At 37.9% G+C, this 14492-nt stretch overlaps 1 protein-coding gene across 24 annotated transcripts in view; it reads right to left on the bottom strand.

Annotated features, from left to right (window-relative positions):
* Positions 1–14492, bottom strand: part of PCDH15 (protocadherin related 15) — a 736955-nt gene that overhangs the window by 18158 nt on the left and 704305 nt on the right. For 19 of the 24 annotated variants that reach the window (XM_021381881.1, XM_021381890.1, XM_021381879.1 and 16 more), the window contains 4 exons: positions 12938–13114; positions 8200–8418; positions 5705–5713; positions 4747–4857 (listed from right to left, as the gene is read on the bottom strand). The exons of 1 other annotated variant lie outside the window; for it this stretch is intronic. In XM_021381881.1, coding sequence (XP_021237556.1) covers positions 4747–4857; positions 5705–5713; positions 8200–8418; positions 12938–13114 — 516 coding nt within the window. The remainder of the gene's footprint in view (positions 1–4746; positions 4858–5704; positions 5714–8199; positions 8419–12937; positions 13115–14492) is intronic. 4 more of the 24 variants (XM_021381901.1, XM_021381896.1, XM_021381905.1 and 1 more) reach the window with 2 other exon arrangements.

The raw sequence follows: 14492 nt of genomic DNA, 5'->3' as shown, positions 1-14492 counted from the left end.
AGGAAGAGATATTAAAACAATTTTTTGTCTACTCAGCAAGTTCAGAAATCGTTGACCTCTTCTAAAAAACCTTAGATTTCCGAAATATACAGGTCAGTACTGTACCTTGTCTCTGTGGTGATACAAATCATCCATGCAACCTAGTATTTCTATACAGTTGCTCTGAGATAATACGGAATAATTCTATGCATACCATATGCATATTTGTTTCCATCACCGACACAGCAGTGGCACTGTGCCGTAGAGCACACAGCCAACACAGAGTATTCACAGTAATTTTTAAGGTAAGCCTCTTGTACAATAATTGTGTGTCAAACCTCTGATATTGTATAAAAATGTGTATAATTAGGCAGTACATAAGTATGCCTGCACTGCCTTTTCAAAAGTGCCTATAGGTCAGTCATAGAATTAGAACTGTTCTCCAAGCCAACATGAGCCTGAAACCATGACCACAAGGGAAAGTGCCTCCAGGCTTACCCGAAGCTCAGAGCTGTAAGGTGTAAGCCAACAGGAGCTGAAGCCAGTCAGCACATATGCATGCTGCACTCCTGACCATTTTCCTGAGACTGATATTTAAAGAATTGTCAGGCATATTGATTGACATATTGATGCAGAGGTATCAGTATGTGTATGAATTTCATCTCTGCACCATGTTAACCCATGTGAAAAACTCTTGTAGTTTGATTACATTTAATTTCTAGTCCAAAAGTATGATGCTTCACTGTTTTATGGAATTTATCTAGCACCTCGGAGAGCCTCTTTAACCTGCCTTCCTCAAATACTTCTAATACCAAAAACTTCTGAGCAAGATTTAAGATGAGCAATATATCAATATCAGCATCCTCAATTTGTCTGCTAGAAAAGAGTGCCCTCAGAGTCACACTTTAAATAATGCTTACCTGGGGCTGAAAATAAATGTATTTCCCCCCCAGACTGTGAAAAATTCAAGATATTTGCCAACTCCAGATATAGTTAAAAATGAAACCCTTCTACTTTGTAAGAGATGATTCCCCTTGTTGAAGTGAATCAATCAAAATATGTTTCCATTACTGCCATATAAAGATTAATTGTAACCAAACAAATCCCTGTCTAGTATAGGGAAGTAAGAAAACAAAAAAGGTACCTACTCTATAGGTATTATAGGTATTATAGTCTTAAAATAAGATACCTACTCTACAAGCTCTCTGGGAAATTTTAAATATATCTGCAGGACAGGCAATGAGGAGAATATGATAGTGTAAGGGGACACTGTGGCAGAGCGGGGTGTAAAGATTACCTTACTGCTTCTGTAGAATCTGTTTGCAACTTCACTACTTTTGGCCTGAGGTAAGATGCTTTGCTGTTACCCCATGTGTTCAATGCCACAAGGAAAACCTTCACCTTTTCCTAAGCAACTGCAGCTAAAGTAGATCATGAGAGTAATGATATCGATACAAAAAAAAGCAATTCAAAATACCACTGAAACTATTTTTAGGGACTCTGAGCTGTCCCAACAGTTTAAAAAAAATTGAGTCATATTCTGTTAACTTCTAAAAAGGAGTAATAGAAAAGTTACAACACTTTCCATTTTTGCATGAATGTTGAAAGAAGAGGTATTATTAGACCTATTGGTCAGATTGTCCCATTATGTAGGTATCCCAGAAAACACTGCTCAAATTTAATTACTAGAAACTTAACCTCTAGTGGTTAAATATTCTCTAAGAAACACTGGAAAAGAAATTTAAATATTCAGGTACTAATACGTAAAAGCCCTTTGAATGTCCATATTTAATACACATTTGCTTTTTAATTTTTGTTTATTGTTTTGGCTGAGAGATCACCCACTCAGAGAAACTGCTACCTCTCAGTTGTCATAGGGACCTAGGAGGATCAGTGAGAAGTACTGCTGCATAGAGCATAGGGCTCACTACTCCCATTTGCAAATGAATAGCACTTCGCAAAGCCATAGAGAGTTATACTAGTGCATAGCATAAACTCTTCCCCAAACACTGCAATTCTCCAAAAATCACTATCCCTTTGGACATAATATCATCATATACTGTCGATGACTGTTCAAGTGTAGAGTTGGATGAAAAATAATTGATTTCACACTAATAATAAACTAATTCTTCATTCTCTAACAGTGTACTGTGAGATTGGTCAAGCATCCTCCATCTCTCCATCTATTTAGAGATGAGGGAAATATACGATTCTGAACTTGAAGGAAACCTTCCAGTAGAAAGCTCATGCAGGATGACATAACCTTTATGCTACTGGAACGGATTATTTCAAAAGCTTCTCAGCTCCTTCCTCACTTCACCTGAGTCCTCTCATAGATGAGATTATCCTGAAGTCACCTTCTGTTTATGTATAGTTATTTTAATCAATGAAAACATCAGCTCACCAGTATGCATATCTCTGTAAGCTGAAAGACAAGCACCCACCTTGCCAGGAATTACAAGTAGCAGACTAAAAGAAGATTTTGCTTGCATCCAATTATAACATCTGAAGTCCATGAACTGAGAGCAAATCTTTGTGTATGTGCTCAGGACTTTTATTTATTTATTTATTTATTTATGATAGCGGGACTATTAGGCTTTAGAAATAATACCATTCAAGTTCAGCAATCATATTTCACCTCTACTTCCTACAAAAGGATGAAGAGGCATACAGGTATTGGAACTTCACAGTAAATGCCTTTCCTGTGCTTGATCAATGGACAAACAAAAAATGAGTTTGGGGCTGCAAGGTTTAGTGGGAAGTAAGGAAAGGAAAACTAGCATTTCTAGTAGCTATGAATATTAAGACAATGAAATGAGCTTACTTACTGATGCCTATGTGTCCACACAGAGGAAAATGAAAATTATGAGACAAGGCAGATTTAAAACTAAAGAGCTTGGTTCCATTTCATTTGCTATAAACACCAAATTAAGAAAACAAGACACAAGGCAGTGCTGAAAGTGAAAGATGACTCTTAAGACAGCTAAAGACAAGACATATTTTACTAAAAATCACATAAAAAGTTAATAAAAGATGCTTCCTAAGGAATAATTTCCTAGGTTTGGCCAGTGCCTTGAAATCAAATAACTGGCAGCAAAAAAAATGATGATTTGTACTTGTTTTTATTGTATTATTGTATTCTTTAAACTCTTAAGAGTGTTCATTTATTTTTAAAAGATTTTTAGTAGTTGGTGTTTGGTCAGTTCCTTAACATAATGGATAACAGCTGTATGCAAAGCCACCTGGGAGAAGGTATTCTAAATACACAATCTTTCTTTGGTGCTATGAAAGCTATTTCCAAGTCTCAAAATCAATATTGCAGATCTATAAATTGACACGTATATTTTTCAGTACTAAAACATAAAAAAAATCTTTGCAGGTAAAATAACCCAGCACAACGAGGCTTGATCTGGGTTTAGCAGAAGGTATTAATTAGAGTACAAGACGCAGATTCAATCATTGGGACATCCACTCCCCGCTGATAATCAGTGTTTTATCACTGCCGTTAAAATTAGCAGAAGTCATTTGTTAGTTTCAGCAGATATTTAGTAAATGCAAAAGAAATAGGAATTCTGTCCACCAGGGCATTTCACAGCATATGTAAGCATACAGATGTGATCCTATTTGGTTCACAACCAGAAGCGCTCACATTCAAAGATGTGACTACATGCTCCCTTCCTGCCGAAGCCACGACATTTCACAGAGGCAAAAGGTTTAAGGAGGGAATCCAGCAGTCAAGAGAAGCAGTTCTTGCTTCAAGTGTAGCTCCTGTCTCTATGTAAAAAAGCTCAAGCTCAAATAAAAAAAAAGAAAAAACTCATTTCAAACTTAGAGATTGCTTTCAGATGGCTAAAAGTTAAAGCTGCAGTGATATGCTTTGTCACACCTCCTTAACATTTAATAAAATCAATCACAGCATCTTTATCATTTCAACACCTGAAGCTAAACAAATTACGACAGAAAATACAGAAGTTGGCAGTCCTCACACCAGTAGCTCTGTCTCTCTGCCTCCAAACATTATTATTGTTATGCTCTTCAGGGTTACTTGTTTATAAAATATAAACATAGATGAATAAGAATGGCAAGCTTATCAGCAACACTCCCTACTACAATACAAATATTAATTGGCTCTTCTCTGCTGTAAAATTCCCATACTGAAAGTTAAATTGCTGTTGGAGTCCATAAACTTCAGATTTACAGAAGCATGAAAAGGTAGGCATCTCTGCAATATTATTGTATTACGAGCATACATACGAGCACTACCAGTGGCTTCTCTATATTGATAGTTCCTTTATATTTAATTTTCAAATGGTTTCAATTAAAAAGAAAGCAAGAAAATAAAACTACACTTTACCAAATAGAATATTTTATACTACAGCAAATGAGGGTTTTGGAGCAGCAATTTTACTAGATGTGCTTAATCAGTAGCTCTGGAAAAGGTTGGCGTGGGTTTTTAATCAAGAAGGCATCCTGGCTCACTCTGGCAGCAATGGCCACTACTCTCAAAAAGACATCTGGTTATGCCTCCATTTTTGCCAACTTAATACCTGTTAAATACCACCCTGTGCGGTATGAGAAATCTTCATTAGCAGGTTAACTTTTTTATCTCCTTAACAGAGTCTTATTTATTTTCCAGATGTGTGAGAACCACAAGCAACAAGGGAGAAATATCCCTTCACAAAGAAAAGATTTCTCCAAGTGATATCTCTGTAAAGTAAATCATGGCTTCAATCATTATCATGTTGATGTACAGCAAGGAGTACTTACATGGTGCTGTCACCAAGCTCTTCATAGAGGTTATTGGCAGCAGTGCTTGCTGGTTTGCCTGCTGGTAGGGCCATCTGGATTCTTGCAGTCTTAGCGCACTCAGCCTGTCGCCTTTGGTAAGCCGCGTAGGGATGGAGAAATAAACTCATTAGAAGCACTATGAAACCTAACAGAAGCTGTGAATTTTGCTAGTTTTTTTCCTGAAGTTTTCAAAGCATTCTTGCCTTTCAACTTTTAAAGAGAAGTGGTAACATGAGAGTTTTTACCGGTCTTTTTCATCTCTCCATTAGTTGTTCATTCCTGGGGAAATCCCAGAGCTCCTCATGGTCAGAAACCTCCTGACCTGCAGTATGCCACTTTACAGTAAGGAATTCCAGGCAATAATGCACGTGCTAGCTCTCGCCCTGCTCTCGTCAGAAGGTTTATCTATACTGGTGGCCCAAGCCTAATAGTGGAGAGAGTACGCTCCTTTGATCAAGTGCTTCATTCAAGTGCCAAGAGACTGTGATTTCAAACACACAAAGTCCCTGGCAAAGTTTTATTTAACACTCACACCTCCTTTTTCAATGCATTTAGTTGGCGAGTTTTTGTCTCAACAGTTTTCCTGAATTTTTTTCCCCATGGGTAAATTCACTGTAAAAAAAAATATTGTCCATCTAGAAAGTGAAACCCATGCTTCCTCAGTTGCACCCCAGTCTGATGTACACTTGCTTGTTTGAGGAATACTACGCAGGGAATGTTCTTGACCACGTATTATTTAATGTGTTAGCATGCATTAATAAAACACGCTGTGTAGCCATAGAAATAACAGCTTGCCACATATGATGTCCAGGACTGAACTGGAGCTTAAGAAGCAAGTCTCACCAAATGCCAGCTACCCTTCTCAAAAACTAACATTGGTAAGCTGTCAGTATCCCTATGCAAACTATTAGAAACAAAGCAGAAAATGAATACTTACTCTTTGAATCTGTTTTGTTATGCAAGAAAAAGAGATGAAGAGATAAAATGGAAGGTTAAATTAATTCTGTTTGCAGCAATTGTCCTAAACAGTGAAACTAATAGGAGTGATAAACTAGATACTACTTAATTATTCCATACATAAAATTAGAGAATTAATGACATGTTTAAAGAATCATCATTTCCAGAGCTGAACAGTGTTTAGCTGCTATTTGCAATACTCTTGAAATAATTCTGCAGTCAGCATAAACATGAATTACAGCAGGGAAAATTGCTTTGGACTTGCAAAAAACAAGTCCCTGCACTGACACAGACAAGAAAGAGTAAGATAGAAAAAGAGGATGTTATGGTATTTCTTTAGCAGGTAGACTACTGGGGATGTGTTTTTGTAACCCTTTCTCACTATTACATGTTTCAAGAATGCTACAGAAAATGTCTTCAGCAGGCAAGGACTATTGATTTTAGTTTCTACTTAGAAGACAGTGTTTTCTGTACATTACATAAATGATGTGCCTACCTTCTGGTGGTACACTGAACAGTGTATTTCAAAGACACTATTTAACACCAAGGAATAATGACTTTCTGGATTGTTGATAAAAGCCATAAATGCAGGCATGGAGCCACAATTTGACAGTGATAATTTTCCACACAGAAATAACTCATACAATTTAACTAGTATTTTTACAAGATTTAGTAAGTAAAGTGAATCGCTGCACATTAACACGATCATTGTTCTGGAAAGCACTGAAAAATTGACCTATTGCACACAAAAAGTTTTAACAGTGAGAAAATCTTATCATTTCCATCACATGTGCTGTGAGTATGACAGTTACATTTTATTCCACTATAATTTCTACACTCAGTGGCAGACTGGAGCATCTACTTTGCCAGACTGTAATCAGGAAAAATACTGAAGTGCCTTTCAAAAAAGAGAAAAAGGCTGTAATGACCATATGGCTTAGGCTAGCTTTTGGAATTTATTAACACTAAAATGCCTTTATATTTTCTTTGGTCCTCTTCAGTGATGTGTTTTCCATAAAAGTATAGTTTACTTATATTGGTCTGCTATAAATCCAACCCCAAATCATACTTCTAGACAATTAAAATATGATTTTTGATGAAATGAAGTTAGGAAGATTTCTTAAAGCTCCTCAACAACAAACATCGAAGAAAAATATTGCTATTAGCTTTCTTAAGGAAACAGGCAACTTGGATAATAAAATCAGTAATAACAAACTTATTGAACTGGTTTAGTAGTGTTTCACTGGAAGCAGATTTTACATATGGGTTTGGTAGATATAAAGCAGCTTTGAGAAACACTGCCATCCCATGTAATTGCTTTGTGGCAATACATACACATTTGGCTTTTCTGTGCCCTATCCTCCCACAAACCAATGCAATACTGCAGCAGGAGCCTGCAGAAGAGCTGTCACTTTGTTGCCATTGATGGAGTGAAGGGAGCAGACAAGGCATTTTTTAGGAAAAAAAAAAAGAGAAGAAGAGGGGAGGGGAGAAGAGGAGAGAGGAAGGGGGAGGAGAAGGAGGGGAGGCGAGGTGAGGCAAGGCGAGGCGGGGGGAGGCAGAAATCAAAAAAATCCACCAAGGCTCTGGAAACACCTTCTTGCCTCATCTTGCAGAGCATGAGGAGGACACGTTTTTATTACATTCTAGCTCATTCACCAATTTTAAAATGGAGAGAGAAGGACATGGTGATACAGATTGATGTATGCAAAAGCTTAATGTAGCTCATTACTGGGGAAGATGCACCGAATTATGTTTTGATTTTGTAATGATGGATCATCCTTTGCTTTGAGCATGCATGTGGAATTAGAAATCTTTCATGAGAAACTAAATAATTTTAGTGGACATGAAGTTGTCCATTTCACATGAACGTGTTAGTGATCTCAACCCTTTAATTAGATTATTAGCTCAATTACTTAAAACTCTATGTCTACGAAAGATGAATGGAAATATCAAGCAGGTTCCTTCTGGTTATGCTGATGTGGATAGTGATAAAATGACATAAAATCAATTCTTCATTAAAGGTTTGCAATTAAAAAGTACACTGCTTGGGAAAAAAATATGAGTATTTTAGGATTTAAATAAAAAGCAGTTGAGTCCTCCTCTTCTTTTGCCTGAGCTACACAATCTGATACTGGATTCACTTATTGAGCCAACACTCTTTGTTTGGCATGGAATTCAGGTCTGAATCTACACTTGCATTTCAAAGGCCTGGCTTTCAGTGTTGTGTTTCATGGTGTCTTCCAAAACAGTTACTGACCACAACTTCAGAAGTATAACAAGACACTTCCTGTGCCTTTTCTTTCCATGCAAACCCTCACCAAGCCTCAACCAACTACTGTGATGCGAGGAATGTTAAACATACTTTCTTGTACGTAGACTGGCAATAAAGGGAAGTTTTCGAAGCACTTCGGCTAAGAAATGTAGCATCCTTACTACAACTTTGCTATCACAAAAAGAAGTAAGAGTACTTACTGTCTGTAGCTGACCATTACTATTAAAATAGCTGGCATACAGCACAGGATGATAATGACAGCCAGAGCGAGTAATGCACCTTCTGTATAGCCTACAGCTTGCGCCTGCTTCTTGACATTTGCTACCACGTCTGGTGTGCGGATCTCCAGGATGCGTCCCCCCTGTCCCAGGTACGGCTGAAATTCTTTATTGATATCCAGCAGTTTGCCGTCAAGGAACCTTCAATGCCAAAACAGAAAACTATGATAGCCAAGGTCATTAGCTGTGTTTGAATTACTGCGTAGCTGGGCTAATAACTCCGATCTGATAAACCACATACCTCTTCTTTATGTGCTTAAGAATCTTTGTAATTCCCCGTAATCTCTTTGTCAGCGATAACTCCAATGTATTAAAAGACAGAACACAGTTTAAACACTGAAAAGGAGAGGCGAGCTGAAACTTATTCTCATTCCTAGGAGCAAAAAGTTCTTCATGCCGTACAGTGGTATGGTAAAGTTTACGTTGTGCTTTTTTCTTTAGTGCTCCGTTGTAAAGGATTAACTAACCTTCGTGCACACATCCCTCAAGACTAAAGCTCAACTTGATGCTAATCTAACAGCAGCTAATTTTTAAAGAAATTTCCTTCATTTCTTAGGGCAATTTTTTTTTGCTTGGAGATCCAGCCTGTTTGTTACCTTTTGACCTTCCTTGCAATATTAAAAGTAAAGTGATGGGGAAAAATAAACTAAAATAAAAAAATATAAAAATATACTAAGATTAATAATTCCCCCCTCACGCAGCTGCATAGTTGCAACAATTCTGAAACTACTCTTGTATCTGCTCTGCCTAGTTGGGCTCCATGTCTCTACTATTTTCTTAAATCACAGAGCTGATGCTCTGAAATGAATTATTTGAAAGACTTTCTGACTCTCCTTAAGGACAGAGGGACAATGATGAGATCAACTTATTTCCAGGGGGAATGAACACCAGAGTTGCTGAATGATGTGCCCTTTCAAAATCTGGCACAGCATGGAGGTTTTTCACTGTTTAGAGCAACCTCTCCAGATAAGGAAATTTTTAGGTGGAACCCATAGCAACGTTCTTGACAGATGCAGATTGGAAGAAGGAGGAGTAGAAAACTTCAGCAAGTCATCTGTATTTGTTTTAATATGTTTCACATCTTAAAAAAATAATCTGAAATGATTTCTGTTTATAAATTCAGGATGCCTAAAGGAAGTCTGAAATAGCTCTTAGTTCATCTGGATGACCATGAGTCATAAATTGCACTCCTAAAAGGCTGTTCATATCTTACAATTGATTTCCCCTAAGCAAATTCATCTACTGATAAATTCCCACATTTGTTCATCAATATTTTTTCTAACTTCAGAGAGCGTACACTGATGTGTGTGTGTAATATATCAGCTGGATCTCCTAACATGCAGAACAACTTCTCCCAAATGATGGAATGCTGAGTACCAGTTTTATGATGCCAGGCTCAAAGAGGAGCCTTGGCTGCTCACAGGCATGCAATCCTAGAGAAGCAAACCAACGCATCCCGAAGGACAGTTTCCCTTTGTATTACTATGCTCTTATAATATTCACAACTGATGCTGTGACTTCTTCCACAAAGTATTTTTTGGTTAATTCAGCAAAAATCTCTATTCACAACCTGAAGATCTGCAATGACAGCTTGCAAGATTATTTTAAAAAGTACAAAAAGAGCTCTAATTCTTTTGTTGTACACTAGATGTCACTGGTGCATGCTGCAAGTCCTTTTTATTGGACAAAGACAGCTTTCAGCTAGGACAGCATTAAATCTCTGGAAGGTTTTAACAGCCTCTCTTAAAAATTCTGTTAGCATTTTCTTGACAAACCCTATTTTAAGAGGTTCGTAACTCAACAGTGCACATTAACTCCATCATGAAGCATGAAACAGTGCAAAAAGATTCAGACGGGGTAAGCATTTTATTTCTAATGGTGGACATTTTCCATTTCATGTATGCAGGATAAATTTTCTGAATTCCCCTTTTTTATGCTCTAATAAATCAAACACCCTTTCATATGAAACATAAAACAAAATAGGAGGCTGATCATTTCAGTCTGCGGCCTCAATGTCTAAGCGGCCTCAATGTCTTTTAGGGGTTTGACAAAGAAGGAGAAAATATCAAAGTGCAGTTACTATTCAGACATTTTTCAGCCTAACAAGACAGATTCCTGGTTAATAAAGATGTCAGGGAATCAGCTGTAGGAGTCCTAAAGTAAAGGATGAATCTCTCACTGTTTATCAGTCTTACAAAGTACAGGACAGGGGGAAATTAGCATCTCTTAAGAGAGGGAGAGATTTTCCTGGCAATTAGGAACGCAGGGCAGCTGTTATATTGACGAATTCTAAACTATGCGACCTGACTATACAACCTCTCTCCCATCACACCCCGTTGTTTTGATTGAAGCTTTCTCTGATTAATCTATTTTCTGCCATGATCCTGAGCAGATTCCTGGCTGGCAGAAGGGTGATTGTGGTTCTCAGTAATCTGTTCCCAGTAGCACTGCTTTATGTCCTGCGATCTCTCAAACAATAAAAACTCCAGGGAAGATGGTCACAGAAGGAATTTCTTTTTAGATCTGGGTAAGTACTTGAGCTGAGTGAAATCTCTTGAGGTTCACCCACTTGATAGCAAAAACTTGTTAACTTCAGATTCCACGCTACAAAACTCTTTCTTCATTTCTCTCCTTTACTTTTAGTAAGCTGACACTTAATCACCTCTACCCTAAAGCCTGGAAAGCATTCCCCAGGGTTTTGCTGATTTACATATTTAAAAGCTTTTGAAGAGCAGGGAGAGAATTAGGAAAAAAAAAAAAAAAAAAAAAAGCTGAGCATGCAGGCACATGGTGCATTCTAATGGGATTGCTTCTAAGTTGATAATATCCCATGCATTTTCAAACCAGGCAAATGAATAACCTTCCATTCACACTTGAAAATTTGCTTTTTAACTATCTTAACTCTTTCTCTGTGTACTTCTGTGGACACACAAACATCCCTAAAAAGACATTTCTACATTTTCAGTGGGCACCAAAATGAAGGAGACATTTTCTCTCAAAGATTGTATGCAAAAGGAAAATATTCTGCCCATGGACTCAAACAATCTCCATGCATAAACACCAGCAGATCCACAGAGTGCTTTCCAAAGAGAAAACGATAAGAGTTTGCAGGAATTCCAAGCGTCATCAGGGTCACATATGTTTTCTGAACTTGGGCAGCACCACATAATTTATTTTTGACCCTGTGTATTTCTGTTGGGTTCCCACCTCATTATTCTCCCAACTAGTTAAGACTGGAAGAATCTCAGAGGTTTTAGATAACCCCAGAAGGGGAAAAGTAACAAGTAGAACAAATTGCTCCCAAGACCAAAAAAGACTGTATGACTGAGATACTGGGAGACTGGAGAAAGTCCAGAGAAAACTGTAAGTGATTAAAAGTATGTAAAATGTGATTCAGAGCATAGAACACAAGGAACTTGTCAAGAAAAAATTAAGAGGACGATGTGATCGTAAGCTTTGGTTTTGGTAGAATGAGAAATTAAAAGCACCAATTGGGTGCTTCAATCTAGCACTCACAGTTGTAATAAAATTCAATGGTTGAATCCAGGCAAATTAAAAAAAAAGGCAAAAAAGCTCTAGTTTTTGACAGTAAAAATAATTACCTCTGTAATAACACCACAAAGGTTGTAGCTGATTGGATTTTCTTGAGCAGTTCCTTTGCTGAAAGATGTGCTCAAAACAGAATTAATTCTGGGAATTCCTATGGTCTTTATTATATCGGGTCAGACTGATCACAGTCATCTTTTCCAACCTATAAACTCTGAATATATGCAGAGCTTTAGTATGCTATAATTCATCTGTACTAAATTAAGAGCTCGAGAGAACAAGCCCTTTTTCAATCACAGTCCACTGAGATAGCTCACAGCCATTTGCTTTATAGGCTGCTGACTGAGGTGCTCCTTTATGCCATCATTGAGCAGACTGGTCTAGTTTTCACTGAGATAAAAAGCAAACACAAAAGAAACATAAAGAGTCTGCTTTAGAAGAAGACTTCAATTAGTGTTTTCCTTGTATAGATACATAGGCAGAACGCTCAAAAAAACACACAGTTTCTAACAACATGATTCCATAATTCTGCAACCACGCTGATATATTGGCAGCTGAATGAGCTGAAACAGTAATTTAGTCTCAAAACATATTTGCTCCCAGTGATGTCACCAAACAAACAAACAAACAAACAAACAAACATGTCAGGAGGTTACCTTAATTTTGTTTTCTTACCCATGCAATCCCTGGCTTTTCTCCTTCCTTGGTTTCCCCCAAAAATGAAGGAGAAAGATGCTCCAGACAGCAACTCCAGAAAGCCTGGAGGTGAATGGAGCAAGAAAGCCCTAGCTTGGATATCACACAGCAGTTTTGATACAGAAAAGGTATATTCCTTCAGAGAATTTAAACCAGAAGCTCCTCTCCAAGGCTGACAAAACAAATTGTAAACTCTAATGGGAACAGTGTCTAAAGCGCATGCGCTGGGGCCTTTCAGTTCACAGGAATGGATTGGATCCCAAGCTGTATGCACTGCAGATGGAGGCACTGTACATTGGTTTCTTCACAGGATTTTCTTCTGCTCCTGTTGTGTCGAACCAGTTACTAACAGAGACAGACCAACAGGCTTCAAAACAGTCCTTAAAAGTACAGAAAGAATGACAAACCATATACTTACTTAAAAAGTTCATTCCTCATTATAGCTCTATTTGTTTGTGGGTCAATTGCATAGACCATGAGGTCAGACTTGGTATAATCCTCTTCAGAGTATCCATCCCCAAACCTCCGTGCGCCAATGGATTCCACCACAACGGTTGCACCAGGAATCTGATCTTGGACATAGCGTTCCAGAATCCTAAAGATGACATGAACGAGATACTACTAGACAATAACAGCTGACTTGGATGGTGACTTTCAGAGCACTTTTTTAAAAACTCCACTCCAACATAACCTCTTGAACGCTCAACTCTTGGGAAAAGCTTAGCAGTGCTAGGAATGGTCATGAGAAATAGCGTCCTTAAGTCCACCACTTTGTATTTATGACATCAGTTGAGTTCTAAATGGCTCATGGGAAACACCATTTATATTTCACCAAAAGAACACCACCCTGTCATCCTTTTATTAAGCTATACGATTTCAGAACTCTTCAGTTCCAGCCTCACACAGGGTGCATACAATACATTTTCACACCCAGAAACAACAATTTCAACTACTTTCTGTGGGATATTTCATCTAGTCCTCTAGCACAGCACGACGTATCAGGCGCCCGAACACCTGCTACTCTGGAAGGCATGGACAAGTTTTACAGCTGTAAGAAAGCTGGAATATTGGGTTGACAGGTTTACCACATAAAAGAATATAATGAACTGCAAAAGTTTAGCAAGCAGAAGAAAGATAAGTTGGTAGAATTTGGAGGCAGCTATGCCCAACATCATAAAGGGCATAACAACAATAAAGCAAAACAATTATGTCCTTTTTCCAAAGAGAAGGATTCATTTCAATCTGCCAGAGTAAAGAAAGGCACACTGCAGATATGTGTAACAGTATGACAATACAAAAGAACAATATCATTCTGAGGACATAAAACCTATTAGAAAAAATCTTTTTGTTCTTGATGATGCAGCACACTATTATTGAAGATATTTTTTTTTTTTCTTTTCTGACTACTTACTGTCCAGAAACATCTTACTATAAGCTTTGGAAGACTGTTCTGCATTCAGAATGTCACATTTTTCTGCAGCCCTCCATGAAGAACTGTTTATGGGGTTTTTCATAAAATGTGATCTTATTCCTACAGTATTCAAAAAGGCAAAATGAGAATGGATGTTTGCAGAATGTCCCTCCAAACAAAGAAATCAGATGTGGTCATGCTGAAGTGTCTGTAGTGTGCCTGCAGAAGCAAAATGTCAATGGTGCAAGGACATCACTGAGCACCTGATAAGTTTCTGCACAGACAGCAAGCACACCTGAGCCTCATATGTGGGATTTTATAGGGCAGTTATGCTTGTAACTCACTGTTGTTCTAATAAGCAATTTTAGAAAGGGCAGTATCTTACTGTAGTTAAAATATATGTATTATTTCCTTCCAGCTTATCTGATCTGCTGCTCTGATGGGGCCTGTGAAACTTGCTGAGCTCTTGTAGCAGACTGCTTCTGTGTACCTGCACCACTGCTTATCCAATCAGGAGGAGATGCAGCGGTATTACAGCTCAGCTGTACATGCTTTGAATTCT

This window comes from Numida meleagris, unplaced genomic scaffold (assembly GCF_002078875.1).
Source record: "Numida meleagris isolate 19003 breed g44 Domestic line unplaced genomic scaffold, NumMel1.0 unplaced_Scaffold119, whole genome shotgun sequence".
NCBI lineage: Eukaryota > Metazoa > Chordata > Aves > Galliformes > Numididae > Numida > Numida meleagris.
This window is presented reverse-complemented; position numbering and strand designations above follow the sequence as displayed.